Source organism: Cinclus cinclus, chromosome 3 (assembly GCF_963662255.1).
Source record: "Cinclus cinclus chromosome 3, bCinCin1.1, whole genome shotgun sequence".
NCBI classification, from domain to species: domain Eukaryota; kingdom Metazoa; phylum Chordata; class Aves; order Passeriformes; family Cinclidae; genus Cinclus; species Cinclus cinclus.
Window position 1 is genome coordinate 5,853,941 of NC_085048.1, and position 15,043 is coordinate 5,868,983.

The 15,043-nt window shown below is 44.4% G+C and overlaps 2 protein-coding genes across 2 annotated transcripts; both read right to left on the reverse strand.

The window, feature by feature from the left end:
* Positions 1 to 423: 423 nt before the first annotated feature.
* On the reverse strand, positions 424 to 1,386 carry LOC134041579 (taste receptor type 2 member 7-like). Its single transcript, XM_062488421.1, has one exon. It carries the CDS (start codon positions 1,384 to 1,386, stop codon positions 424 to 426), a length of 963 nt encoding a protein of 320 aa, XP_062344405.1.
* A 9,375-nt stretch (positions 1,387 to 10,761) lies between these two features.
* On the reverse strand, positions 10,762 to 11,715 carry LOC134041580 (taste receptor type 2 member 40-like). Its single transcript, XM_062488422.1, has one exon. It carries the CDS (start codon positions 11,713 to 11,715, stop codon positions 10,762 to 10,764), a length of 954 nt encoding a protein of 317 aa, XP_062344406.1.
* Between the last annotated feature and the right edge of the window lie 3,328 nt (positions 11,716 to 15,043).

Sequence of the window (15,043 nt, forward strand, 5' to 3'; positions counted from 1 at the left end):
TGGCCACTGCCAGACAGTGATACAGCCCATAATAGATCACACAGCACAGGGCCACAGCAGAAAGAAAGGTGAACCAAAACAGAGATAAAACCTGCGCTTAATTTCAGTTGTTTCAATCCAAAATTGCCAGAGTGTCAGTGGCAGGTTTGCAGTATGATTATTCCCTTTTACATACAGCCCCTGTACCAGCTGAAAATAAATTTGTTATTGACAATAATTAAACTCAGAGAATTACCTAAATAAAATTACAATTGATAATATGTCACATTAATTTAGTTAATAGTATTTGAATGATATATTCTAATTTCAGTGATTTGAACATTTTTATCTACATTGCTTGGAGAGTTGCAGTAGAGGTTAAATAACTTTTTTCTGTAATGAAATCTTACCATTCTGCATGGGCTCCAGTTTTTATTACAGCTCCTAACTCATGCAAATCTTGTGCTTCAGAGTACTTTCTAAGGAAAGAATCTTTAGCAGTGTCTTTTCCAGCTTAGGATTGCTGAAAATCAGAATAAGGGAGTGAAGACCTGGAAAAGTGTACTGAAATACTACAATGAGAAATGTCATATGACTTATCTTCTGTGTGACATAAACCATTTCTAAGACCAAACATACAAAGTTGATGCTGTACATCACTAAGAAGGAGAAAATAGATTTCATGGCTCTGATGTGAGCATCCATGCTGAGGTCCTTCATGGAGTTTTTCTGCATCTTGCATTGGTGTCTCCAGAGTGAAAACAGAAGGAAAACAGCAGCAAAGATGACTGCCGTGAATGAAGCAGCATATCCAAAGCCAGCGAGAAAAAAAGAAGGGAAAAAATGTTTATCCATTTTGATACTTGCTTTCCCAAAATTTCCTTGTCTGGTGGAATTGAGGTTGTTGCAGTGCGGTTTATCAGCAATGTCATAGGCAATGATTCCGATAGCCAAAGCTAAAATCCCTGACCCCAACAACAGCCATGGCACAATTCTGTCAATTTTTACTTTCAGGTAGATGAAGAAGCTGTTCCTGAAATTGGCAATTTTTATACAGTAAAAAACACAAAGACAGGCAGAAAACCACAAATTGCAATGATTGAAAAAGGCTTGTAAAAATATTGCAATTTGGAGTATGGTATGAACATAAAGGTAATTGGGATAAATAATTGAGAGAAATGAATATGTCCATGAGATGCACAAAGAGCAAAACCTGGAGCATCCCAGGAGCAGCAAGATCTTCTCATTAGAGTTCAGGGTTTTCTTGTTGACCCAGCCAATGCAAAGCACACAGACCATGAAAGCATTTATCCACATGCCAGCAAATGCCTCCAGGCTGATGATGGCCAAAGTTGCATCCCCATACGTAGTGACATTGGATTGCTGTGGAGAGTGACAAGCTTCCATGCTGCGAGCTGGGGAGCAGAGCTGTGCTGGCCAAGGGGGCTGTGGCAGCAGTGCCTGAGGCAGGTCAGTGGCTGCTGTTGCTGGAGTGTCAGGGATGGCAAGAGGACCTTTAGAGACCTGCTGCTGCTGCTGCTGCTGCTGCTGCTGCTGCTGCTGCTGGGGGGGATTTTGGTGCCGCTGCTCCTGGGAGCAGGGCAGGTGCAGGGATGTAAATGTGCTGGGTATCCCCTTACCCGGGGCCAGTGTCACTCTGGAGTATTTGCATGTTGCTTCAAGGGGGCTGTGTTGGGTGACACAAAGAGCGGAGATGTTTTTCTGCAGAGGAGAGTGCTGTGCTTTTGAGACTGAGCCCAGTTTGATCAGTGTCAGGCTTCAGCACCTGAGTTCTTCTGTCCTTTGGCCATCTATAAGGATTATGCAGAGCCCTGGCTGTGCTTATCAGAGAATGGTCAGGGCACTCCCTGTTCTTTTTAATTTCAGAGACCGGGAGCTGCAAAGTTCAACCAAGATACAAAAAAATGAGTTTAGTTTAATTCTTCACAGGCATTGAAATCCATGTTAGTTTTACCAATGGCACTGCCATAAGAGTAAATGAAGAGTCACATAGTGAGGCAGGAGATGCGAGACAGGGAAAGTAAAGCTGGAATTTTTTACGGGGTTAAGGTGAGGCATGTGGAGGAAAATTGGTAAAACTCGGGACAAGTCCCTGTGCCAAGGTCCCAATCTCATCTTCCAGGAAAGTGATGGCTTTTAAGGATGGCACCATGATGAGTTTCTCACAAACTGCAGTGCCCTAAAGCTTCCAAAATAATTTAGATCCTGAAAGCTCTGAGGTATTTTTAACAGGCAAGTTGAGTCAAGCTCTGTAGGGCATGGACTGCCCGTGTACTTTGGGTTAGTACAGGACCTGTCCCATTTGGCCTTGCACATCAGGATGACTGTAACCAAGGAGATCTCACCTGATCCTGTGGTGGAACCAGGAAAAATGAAAACCCAACAAAGAGCTCTATGGCTAGAGGAAATGAATCACCAGCATTCTCTCTCCTCACAGCAGGAGGAGATGGCCTCAGATGATAGCCATGATTTCTGTGTGATATAAGTGCCAGCAGTATGTTACGTGAATATTCATGTCTCATCCTCCTAATTTAGTTTTTTTTTTGAAATCCTGAAGAGTTGGCATGTGACCCAGAGCAGTTTTCCATACCAAGCCAGCACTGGGCAAGCATTCCCATTGACTTCTGACATCTCTCATTGTGTCAACTTCTCCAAGCTGGGCACATCCTGCATCTGTCCCCATGGGCTGGGCAGTGGGGCTGTGCTGATGGACCCCTATCCCCTGCAGTGCCAGCTGAGTGGGGCTGGTGCACAGGGCAATGACACTGATCTGGGTGTCACATTGTCAGGGATTTCACAGCAATGGAAGAAGGGATCTGCAATGTGGTTTGCTGGGGCTGTGGTATTTTGTGTGGTCACACATGCAAGGTGCTGGGTTTTGCCTGCTGGGTCTTGTGGCATGTGAGGTTGTAAGGGATGATGTTGCACTGGATGTAGGGAATCAGATGGATCTTCCAGGGCTTTGCTGTGAAAGTGGTTGGGACAGTCAGGTTCAAGGATGAATTTCATGAGCAGCAGCAGCAGGGGAAGGAGGGAGGTGTGGTTGTTCTTGTCCTTTCAAGGCCTTTCAGTGGGGAGTTGTTTCCAGAAGAGATGCTTAAGATCTGCCTCTGGACCTGGTGTCTGAAGTGACCAGTTCAGGTTCTGCTGCGTTCATGCTGGAACTATTTCATATTTCACCTGCTGTGGTGGGTTGACCTTAGGGAGCAGTGAGGTGCCCACCCAGCTGTTTATCTTTGTCCCCCATAAGCAGGGGGTGGAAAATAGGCTGGAAAAGCTGACGGATGGAGATAAAGGCATGGAGACTACTTAACAGTTACTGTCACAGACAAAAGAGACATGACCTGCAGGAAATTAATTTAATTTATTTACCTACTGAAAGTACAATAAGATGATGAGGAACAAATACCAACTAGAACCTACTGCCTCCACCACCCTTTCGTCCTGGGCTCAACTTCATCATCCCCAGCTCCTCCACTTCCACACCCACAGGAGCACAGGGGGAAAGAAAATGGAGCTGCAGTCAGTTCATAGTGAGTTGTCTCTTCCGCTCCCTTCTCACACTGTTCCCCTGATCCAGAACAAAACCTGTATGTTTTAGTGAGCCAGAGTGCACTGGGCAGAGGCAATCTCATCACCAGGTCAAAGCAGGCCAGGAGAGCAGTCACACAGAGCAGGGAATCCTGTCCTTGCAGGCAGTGGGGCAGAGAGGACACGCGGGGCTGGCGTGGGAAGGGGGCTCTGCACCCCCTGAGCTCCCCAGGGCTGTTCCTGCCTCGCTGTTTGTGCCTCAGTGACCACCTCTGGTGAGTGCCAGGGGTCAGCATGTTCACACAGAGCTATTGGCCACTGCCAGACAGTGATACAGCCCATAATAGATCACAGAGCACAGGGCCACAGCAGAAAGAAAGGTGAACCAAACTAGAGATAAACTTGTTGTTTCATGCAGTCAATTCAATCAGTGAAAATACAAAGCGTTTAAGGCAGGTTTGCAGTACTATTATTCCTTTTTTGCAGCCAGTTTGTGTACCAGTGTTGCATACTTATCATTGACATTGAGAGAATAGAAATTTAGCAGAAAATGAACCCCTTGCTGCTCCTCAGAGATCAAAGGGTCGTGTGCAGCTCAGTTTGATTTTGGATTATTGCAAATTCAACATGTCAGACTTGTCATGTTCAGTAAAATCTTTCACATTCAAAGAATCACAAATAATGCATTTTATTGCAGAAATAAAATTTTGGAATTGCCCGTAGTAAATACACTCACTGGAATCCTTCTAAATAGATGTGAACAAATTAATAATATCAATGGATAATACATGAAGCTCAACTTTACCATCAATTAGGCCTATAAACAGATTTTCACCTGGGTCCAATCTGACACACTTGAAGAGAAAATCTTAGCAAAGAAGTGTTCCCTGCTTTGGGGAGGGGCATGAAGCAATCCTGATGTCCTGTCTGCACAGTAAGGTCATATACACATCTCTGCCAGGGAGGATTTCAAATGCCAGATCTATACTTTTGGGAGAAGTGCAGGTGGGGCTGCTGCCAAAATACCCTATTGCTGCCATGGTGAATAGTGGTGGGCAGCCAGCTGATCTGGAAATGAGGGATCCCCAGGGTTCTGATTGCAAAGGCTGAGAGCCTTGGGCAGGGGCTGAACACTTAATTAGCATCAGTCCCTCTTCCACTGAGCTCAGGCAGAGCTAAAGGGGTTATGTGCCTGATAATCCATCACCCCACCTGCCCATTCTCATGCCCACATTAATCCCTCCAAGACACAGGGCGTTAGGCATCCTTCCTAAAATCAGGGCGAAATGACTTTATTAGCAACAAAAATATATCTCAAAAATTTAGCTAAATGTAAATACAATAGTAATGTATTTAACTCACAATCATTTAATGCAACAGATATGAATGACATTTTGTTAACTTAGATGTTGAAGAGTGAAGATCACTATCATCTATATTGCCTGGAGAGCTGCATTGGACTTTAAATTACTTACTTTCTACAGTGAAAGACCAACAATTTTCATGGGCTCCAGCTTTTATTACTGTTCCTACTTCATGAAAAACCCACACTTCACACAGGAGAGAATCTTTAGCAGTGCCTTTTCCAGCTTGGGATTGCTGAAAATCAGAATAAGGGAATGAACACCTGGAAAAGCATACACATATATGGATATAAGAAGTGTCATGGTATTTTCATTCATCATGGTATAAATTATTGCCATGATCAAGCATACAAAGTTGATGCTGTACATCACTAAGAAGGAGAGAACAGTTTTCATGGCTCTGATGTGGGCTTCTATGCTGAGGTCCTTCATGGAGTTTGTCTGCATCTTGCATTTGTGTTTCCAGAGAGAAAAGAGAAGGGAAACAGCAGCAAAGATGACCGCCATGAATGAAGCAGCATATCCAAGCCCAATGAAAAAAAATGAAGGGAAAAAATGTTTATCCATTTTGATACTTGCTTCCCAAAAATTTCTGAGGCTCGTGAAATCGAGGTTGTTACTCTGCAGAGCTTTATGGATGTTGTAGGTGACGATGCCCATAGCCAAAGCTAAAATCCCCGACCCCAACAAGAGCCATGGCACCATTCTGTCAATTTTTACTTTCAGGTAGATGAAGAAGCTGTTCCTGAAATTGGCAATTTTTATGCAATAAAAAACGCAAAGACAGGCTGAAACCCACAAGTTGGAATAATTAAAAAAGGTTTGAAAAGATGCAAGTAGTTGAAGTATGGTGTAAACATGAAGGTAATTGGGATAAATTATATAAAGGAAGTTGTATCCCCATGAGAAGCAAAAAACCGAAATCCTTGAGCATCCCAGGAGCAGCAAGATCTTCTCATTAGAGTTCAGGGTTTTCTTGTTGACCCAGCCAATGCAAAGCACACAGACCATGAAAGCATTTATCCACATGCCAGCAAATGCCTCCAGGCTGATGATGGCCAAAGTTGCATCCCCATACGTAGTGACATTGGATTGCTGTGGAGAGTGACAAGCTTCCATGCTGCGAGCTGGGGAGCAGAGCTGTGCTGGCCAAGGGGGCTGTGGCAGCAGTGCCTGAGGCAGGTCAGTGGCTGCTGTTGCTGGAGTGTCAGGGATGGCAAGAGGACCTTTAGAGACCTGCTGCTACTGCTGCTGCTGCTGCTGCTGCTGCTGCTGCTGCTGGGGGGGATTTTGGTGCCGCTGCTCCTGGGAGCAGGGCAGGTGCAGGGATGTAAATGTGCTGGGTATCCCCTTACCCGGGGCCAGTGTCACTCTGGAGTATTTGCATGTTGCTTCAGGGGGGCTGTGTTGGGTGACACGAAGAGCGGAGATGTTTTTCTGCAGAGGAGAGTGCTGTGCTTTTGAGACTGAGCCCAGTTTGATCAGTGTCAGGCTTCAGCACCTGAGTTCTTCTGTCCTTTGGTCATCCACAATCACCAAGTTAGTTTTGGATGTGCTCACTCAAAGCTGTTATTTGTTGTGCTAATTTGTGAGATTGATGTAGGGTAGAGGACTTCCTGAAGAAAATTTTAATTTTCTGATATTCCTTTTCTCTGTTTTAATGCGATTTTCCTCTGGTTTTGCTGGCAGAAGTAATAACATGGCTTTCCAATATCAGTGTTTCTTTTATATCATTATTTCTTTCTTCCTCTCTCCATATGCTTGTCAGAGAAATGGAAATTATTTGTATTACAACAGATCTGAAGATGAACTGTCTGTACTTGTCCAAGGAACTGAATTGACAATATTACTCCAGCAGGACTGTCCTGTGCCCGACGTTTGGGCTCAGCTTGGCATGGGGAATCTGGTGCCTTAAAAACACAGTGGATCAGGAAAAAAAATTAGGATCTCCAGTGCTCGGTTTTCATATTGGGTGGATATGGATCAGGTACTTGAAACACATGTGCTCCTCCTTCCCATCAATCCCCTCTTACATCTCAAGAAGGACAAGATTGTTTCTAAAACCCCATGTGCATATTTCAGAAGTCCTTGTGTCACTCAGGTGGCAGCAGACCCCAGCATTTATGCATCTGGAGGGACACACAGCTGTATCGAGATCTGAGTCATACTGCACACAGACTGAATTCTTTCTATCAGAGCTTGATTAAGACCAGCCTTCTTCTCTCTCCATCATTTGTTTCTTTCTCCTTTTATGACATGGGCTGACATGGCATAGTAGCTCATCTGTGTGAAACTGCTGGCTTTGTTCCCTGCTCTCAGCTGGAACAGCACTGCACTGATGGGACAGACCTACCATATTAAAAAAAAAAAAATTAGAAAATTTTTCCTGACATTGGGTAGTATTTCTGATAGAGATTCTAGAATCCTTAGTACTTAAAAACTCAGAGCCCTGCAGGAGGAAGAGAGAGTTTGCCTTCTCATGGGCAAGACCTACACTTGCAATGTCCATGTCTGAATCCAGGCAGTGCTGTGGTCCAGGGGTTCCCTGTGAGGGGAGGTTGGGGCTGCAGCATGCTGGACACACTGAGGAGTTTTGTCAAGTGTTGGTGGCAGAAGGGTTTTGACCCGAGCAAGACAAAACCTCTGACCCTGTAGATGAGCCCCTGTGAGTGCAGCTGTGTGTGTGCTAGGCTGTGTTGTTCAGGTGAAGAGCAGAAACTGCCAGAGGACAGTCCCAGTGAGAAGAATGCTCTTAGACCAGAGAGATGGAGACTGGGAACTCCAGAAAGAAGAGCTTGAGGAAAATCCACAGCCTGCACAAACTCTGTTCAGAAGGAAAATGGAACATGAAGGGGGAAACAGTAGTGTGTTGTGTCTCTTTGGTAGCCTCTGGTGGTGTCTCTGTCTTTTTTTGGTATTGGGGTTATGGTGGTGCTCCTCCTTCCCCTTTTCAGGCTGTGATCTCAGAAATGTTCCTTAGGCCTCTGCCTTGATGAGCAGCACCTGGACCCAGCTCCTCCTGAGCTTATCAGAACTATCAGGACAGCACAAGTGTCTGCTCCCAGGAGCTGCTGCTGCCTAATGACATCCTGGGTTTTTTATGAACAGCCTAAGAAATTACTTTTTTCTTTTTGCCTGAATGGCTTTGCATCATGGTGCTCATAATTTCAAAGAAGGAGTGTGGAACCCAAGAGCAGCCAGGATGAAACATTGTTGTGACTAATGCCCTGTTTCTTGCAGCCCTCTAAACAAAAATGAGGGTCCAAAATGAGACCCTTTGAGTTCTCCTGGACCCTATCAGGCTGTGACCAGTGGGGACTCTTGTAGCTGGGAGCTCTCAAGTTTTCTGTACTCAGAGAATCCCTGAACAACAACCCATCCTGGGCTGATCTCCCTCCTCCTCGAGGCTCAACCTTTGGCCTGGTGATGAGATGTAAAGGCATCCACAGGGAATATTTCACTGCCTTTGAGGGGAATTTTTTGCAGGTACCTTGCACTGACTCTTTCTGTCTGTGTGCATACCCATGTGAATATGCTTTGGCAAATATAGGAGAAAGGCTGCTCTCTCAGATGTTTAAGTACCTCAAATATTTAAGTAAGTTAGGCCTGTAAATAAGTTTAATATAAGCTGAAAGCCAAGTTAAATGCTGTTAAGTGTTATTCCTTTGCTAAATTGTTAAGTTTAAGATGCAAGTTAAGTACTTTTGAGTGCTGTTAAGCTTTGAGGCTATATTCCTTTTTATCCTTGCCCTTTCTGTCATCTTGTCATGCACACCTTGTAGAGGAGATGAATCCCTCTGCAGACATTCCTGTGAGGGCCCCCTGGAACTTCCTTTGTGATAAGAAAAACTACTTGCTTAGAATGACTCATGTTAGAAAAAATGTAAGCTCTTCTTCTTATCTTTTTAGAATATTATTGGTTAGGTTTGATTCTTTATAATCGGTTGTCCCAAACAAAGAAAGATAATGTAGTTGGCCAAAATGTGTTAACCCTGTTTTCCATTGGTTTATTTGTGATCCCCCCAAACTCTATAAAATTACACGTGTGATCCCCCATCTTTGGATTTGTAGCCTGACCCCTTCACAGACGATAATAAAGCCTGTGGAAAAAGTCTGAGCTGTTCTCCCGGTCATTTTATGCCAGCTGGAAACTACAGGTTTCTGTGAGAAACCATGAAGCTGAGTGCCTGAAAGGCCAGCACTCACAAACCTTACAACTTTCCCCTGCCCAACAACAACAGGGCAGGGGACACAAGAAAAAGTTACACACCTAAGTGCGCACACACACACACACACAAACACACACACTGATTCTTTGGTCCCATTTCTCTTTTGATTGATGGGATTTTTTCCCCTGGTTTTTTTTTTCCCTTGGTGTGCCTTATCTATCCAGTAATTAGTAGAGTGAATCTGGCCAACAAACTTCATCATGCTCTTGCTTATTACACAAGCCAGCAATTTTTGAAGCAATCTCTATCATTAATTTGTAACTGGGCTGTAGCTGCTTCCTCTGGCTGAAGTGGAGGTGTTGATGTTGGCCTTTCTCTGGACATGTGGGTCTAACAAGCTCTAACTCCCATTCCTGGCCCAGCAAAAGGGAACAGGTACTCATCACTTCTTTCATATCCCTGTGATTTCCAATAGTGTTGGAGCAGTGCCTTGTTTATAGCAGTGCCCACAGCCCCTTTTTTGTCTCTGCTCAGGGCAATACTGTCTCCAGAAGATCTTGGGCTTTAGCTCCTCCCTCATCTGAGAGAGGCATCAGACGTTTTGTCTCCAGAACTGGCAGATTATTTTCCTTATGGGAGAAGAAACAAACCCTGCCAAGAGTGGATGGAAAATGCACCATAGGCACCAGGCGTAGGGTGAGCTGTCCCTCTGTGCCTGAGCTGGTGACAGAATGAACAAATCAGATTCTGCTCTCTTCATGCTGGAATTATTTCAGAGAATTATGTTCAGATAATAGGCTGTGGTTTGTTGAGCTTGGGCAAGTGCCATGCCCCCACCGAGCTGCTCTTTCATTCTTGCTCCACAACAGGCCAGGGGTGGAATAGAAGGTGTTACTGGCATGAAGAAAACAGACTCGAGTTGAGAAAAATTAATTTTATTTATTGGCTATTGCTAATGGAATAACATGAGGAAAAACACAAAACTAGAACCCTTTGCCTTCCCCTCTTCATCTTCACAAATAAAAATTCACTCTTTCATTCCCGGCTGCTCCACCTCCTCTGCCACAGTGCTTTTGGGGGATGGGGAATGAGGGTTGCAGTCAGTCCACAACAAGTTTTCTCTTCCAGTCCTTCCTCTTCACACTCTCTTCCCTGATCAAGTATGGATCCCATCCATGGGCTGCAGTCCTTCAGGATCAGGCAGCTCCGACATGGGAACTCCATAGGCTGCAGTCTTTCAAGTTGCACCCATCCCAACCAGTGTTACAAGCGGTAATATTGCAAAAAAACAGAGACACAGCAGAAAGAAATGTAAATCCAAACACAAATAAACCTGATGCTGAGTTCAGTAATTTTTCAATCAGCAAATGCCAGAGCATTTGAGGAAGGTTTGAAGTACTGTTATTTCCCCTTTGCATCCAGCCCATGTACCAGGTCTAAATGCATTTGTTATTGACAAGAATTGAACTCAAAGAATTACCTGGATGAATTGTCTAAATTACCCAAAAGAACTGCTAACAATAATCTAAGTCATATTAATTTTGGTTCAAAGAACTGGAAAGATTTATTCTTAACTTCAGTGGTAAAGAGAGAACATCTGTATCATCTACCTGGAGATTTCCATTAGAGAGAAATTGACTTCTGTCTTCCAATGAAATACCAATATTTTTCATGAACTCCAGCTTTTATTAGAGTTCCTACCTCATGCAAACCTTGCACTTGACACAGGATAGAATCCTTACGAGTGCCTTTCCCATCACAGGATTGCTGAAAATCAGAATAAGGGAATGAACACCTGGGAAAGCATACAGAAATACAAAAATAAGAAAAGCCACATGATTTTCTTTCTTCCTTGCATAAATCAGTGTCAAAATAAAAAATAGAAAGTTGATGCTGTACATCACTAAGAAGGAGAGAATAGATTTCACGGCTTTGATGTGAGCATCCATGCTGAGGCTGTTCATGGAGTTTGTCTGCATCTTGCATTTGTGTCTCCAGAGTGAAAAGAGAAGGAAAAGAGCAGAAAAGATGACTGCTGTTAATGAAATGGAAAATACAAATCCTATGACGAAAACAATAGGCAGCAAATGTTCATCCACTCTGATAATGTGTTTCAGATAATATCCTTGACTGCTGTAATTGTGATTGTTACACTGTGTTTCATTAGAGATGTGGTAGACAAGAATGCTGAAAATAAAAGCCAAAAGCATAGATCCTAACATGAGCCATGGCACAATCTTATCCAGTTTTACTTTAAGGTAGATGAAAAAGCTGTTCCTGAAATTGGCAATTTTTATACAGTAAAAAACACAAAGACAGGCTGAAATCCATATGTTTGAACAATCAAAAAAGCTTTGAATACCTGCAAGAGATTCAAGTAGGAGAGGAACACAAAAGCAATAGGGATTTATGATTAAAAGAAAAGAATATACCCATGAGATGCCTAAATACCAAAACCTGGAGCATCCCAGGAGCAGCAAGATCTTCTCATTAGAGTTCAGGGTTTTCTTGTTGACCCAGCCAATGCAAAGCACACAAACCATGAAAGCATTTATCCACATGCCAGCAAATGCCTCCAGGCTGATGATGGCCAAAGTTGCATCCCCATACGTAGTGACATTGGATTGCTGTGGAGAGTGACAAGCTTCCATGCTGCGAGCTGGGGAGCAGAGCTGTGCTGGCCAAGGGGGCTGTGGCAGCAGTGCCTGAGGCAGGTCAGTGGCTGCTGTTGCTGGAGTGTCAGGGATGGCAAGAGGACCTTTAGAGACCTGCTGCTACTGCTGCTGCTGCTGCTGCTGCTGCTGCTGCTGCTGCTGCTGCTGCTGGGGGGGATTTTGGTGCCGCTGCTCCTGGGAGCAGGGCAGGTGCAGGGATGTAAATGTGCTGGGTATCCCCTTACCCGGGGCCAGTGTCACTCTGGAGTATTTGCATGTTGCTTCAGGGGGGCTGTGTTGGGTGACACAAAGAGCGGAGATGTTTTTCTGCAGAGGAGAGTGCTGTGCTTTTGAGACTGAGCCCAGTTTGATCAGTGTCAGGCTTCAGCACCTGAGTTCTTCTGTCTTTTGGTCACCTACATTGACCGAGTTAGTTTTGGATATACTAATTTAAAATATTATTTCTTTTGCTAATTTTTTATGTTGATGGTGGGCAGAGCATTGCCTTGAGAGAATTTTAATCTCCTGATATTCCTGTTCACTCTTTTATACTTTGATGCCAGTTTCCTCCTCTCTGATTTTGCTGACAGAAAACACTGTGTAGATTTTGGTGTTTTTTACTCTTTTATCTTTTTTCTTCTTTTTTTTTTCTTTTTATTTCTTCTTCTCTCCATTTGCTTTTGGGAATAATGGAAGTTATTTCTCTTACAACAGTTGTGAAGACGTACTGTCTGTGCTGGGTCTGTACTTGTACAGAGGCATTAAGTGAGTATTTGTTGTGGTTTCAGAATGGTCCTCCCTAGTTCTGTGCCCCCACTTCGACTCTCTAAACCACGCTGCCCCTCTCTTTCAATCCCCTTTTTCCCACCTTCCTTCTCCTCTTTGGAGAGGAGAATTCCAGGAAAAAAGGCAAAGATTATGGCTTAAGATAAGAACAATTTACTGGAAACAGCAATACAATAAGAAAATGAACAGTAACAGTGACACAACTGATGTCAGAGAGTATAAGAGAAGAAATTATTCACATGGTAATAACTCCCCAATAATAGACAATATCAGAAGGAACCCCTTCTCCCCAGAAGACAAACCCTTTTGCTTGCCCCTTTTCAATGAGGTGGTATAGAATAACCCCTGACTACTGGCCCTGCTCTCTCCTGGCTACTGCTGAAATTAACCCTGTCCTGGTCAAAACCAGGACAAAATGTTACAATAGCAGGACCACACCGTGTCTATGGCTTGCAATCAGCTCTGTGTGGGGAATCTACTACCATAAAAGAAATAAAGGTGTATACAAATCAGAGTCTCCAATGCTGGGTTTTCAGATCAAGAAGATAGGGATCAGGTGCTTGAAAGACATGGGTCTGCTTTTGGTTAAAATCCATCCCCACTGGCATTACTCAAGAAGGGGAAGGATTCTCCAAGAATTTGTATCTACCAAGTTAACTGGATTTTTTTGATGCGCTTGTGCACCTCAAAATGCATCAGACCTCTGATTTTATGCATATGGAGGGCCACACAGCTGTACTGGGATCTGAGAGCCATCACATACACATTGCTTCATCTGAGCTTGATTTCGGCTGTACATCTTCCCTCTCCAGAATCCTTATCTTCTTTCTTTATTATAGGAAATCCCAGATGATGTGCCTTGGTTAGCTAACCTGTTAGGCTTTTAGTTGCCCAGTTTCTTCAGAGCAAATCCATTCCATCCATAACTGAACCTCAGTGCCCAGAAGGCCATGCTTGTTACGGAAAAATTAATTCAACTCCAAATCCTTCTTAGCCTCAGAAGGTGGATTGGTGTGTTATAAAGTGGCATTAATTATTTGTTTGCTTGTTTCTGGTCAGTTGCTCTTTAAGGAGAGTTGGGTAGTTTGGTGAGACTAGACTTTGTGGTCTTTGAAAAAAGAGATCTATTGCAATGGTTGAGAGGTTGCTCTGGCCTAAATGGTTGTATCTCTCAATTCAGAAGCAGGAAGAAAGCTTTTTGAAGGGGAGATGAGAATTGCACAGCTGGCACTGGGCATGAGGTAAAAAGACCCTCAGAGCCTGAGCTGGTAAAATAAATGACCAGTTCAGGTTCTGCTTTAAGGTTCATGCTGGTGTGAAGGAAACTTTCCTGTCTCAGCACCCAGGAGGCCCTCTGACAGTCACACCCCACCACCAGAGACTGTCACTGCTGGGACCAAAGCCCTTTCAGAGTGGGCAGCTATCCCACTCCACTCCCTACACACACACCACACTCAGAGCCAGGTTTCCTCACCAGCCTGGCACTGGGTTTGCCATAGCAGAGTCTCAGGCCTCTGGATCTTTAAAGCACTTTCATCATGGCACAGTAACCAGAAGCAGCTCAAGCTGGGTGCCTCTGAGGAGGTAACCCAAGCAATTGGATCCCTGGGATTTTTTGTCCTTCCAGTCCATGCCCATGGTGATTGATTGGAGTGTCTTAAGTGTGCAGTCACCTGGCTGGTGCCACAGGTCCCTGTGGCCTTTGCTGTGCGAGGCTTGGGAAAATGCTTGGACTCTGAGCACTTCCCCACGACCTTCAGCTCACATTGCAGCTGCTCCCTGAGCTGTGTGCACTGAATGTATTTCTTCACATTGGAACTATTTCACATTTGCAGGCCCTGTCATGGCGAGTTGACCTTGGGCAGCTCTCAGAGCCCCACTCAGTCACTCCTTCACTCTCACTCTGCAACAGGGCAGGGTGACGAGATGGAACTGCTCATGAGTCTAGATAAAGACAGGGAAATCACTCACCAATTATTCTCACAGACAAAACAGACTCGACAGAGAAAATCAGTTTAATTTATTGCCTATTCAAAATAGTGAAGGATGATGCAGAACATGCACAAAACTAGAATATTTTATCTTCATCCCCCAACAATCTAAGGCTCAATTTAACTCATTCTGAGATTCTCTACCACCTCCTCTCCTCAGCAGCACAGGAGAACAAGGAATGGGAGTTGTAGTCAGTGCATAACAAAGTTGACTCCTGCACTCTTGCTCTGCTCCAGCGTGGCTCCCTCCCATGGCCTGTAGTCCTTTAGGAGTTTTCCCAGAGGAGCCACAACAGTTGCTGATGAGATGAGCAGTGTCCTGTGTTGGGTCCCTTGGACTGTCTGGAAAAGGGTTTTCCCAGCATGGGACAGCCTTGACCTTGCCCCACTGAGACCCCACAGGCTCTCAGCTGCAGCACCTGGCCCAGGCATCCCATGTATCTGCTCATCAGTCATTGTGAGATAAAATTCTGACATTATTCAGTACTGCACCATGCACAAAACCCACATTCCTGGGGATTTAACTGAGCCAGAGTGCACTGGGCAGA

What these genes read in the sequence shown, in the direction of transcription:
- LOC134041579 (XM_062488421.1), bottom strand. Translation starts at nt 1,386, where the DNA reads ATGGAAGCTTGTCACTCTCCACAGCAATCCAATGTCACTACGTATGGG.
- LOC134041580 (XM_062488422.1), bottom strand. Translation starts at nt 11,715, where the DNA reads ATGGAAGCTTGTCACTCTCCACAGCAATCCAATGTCACTACGTATGGG.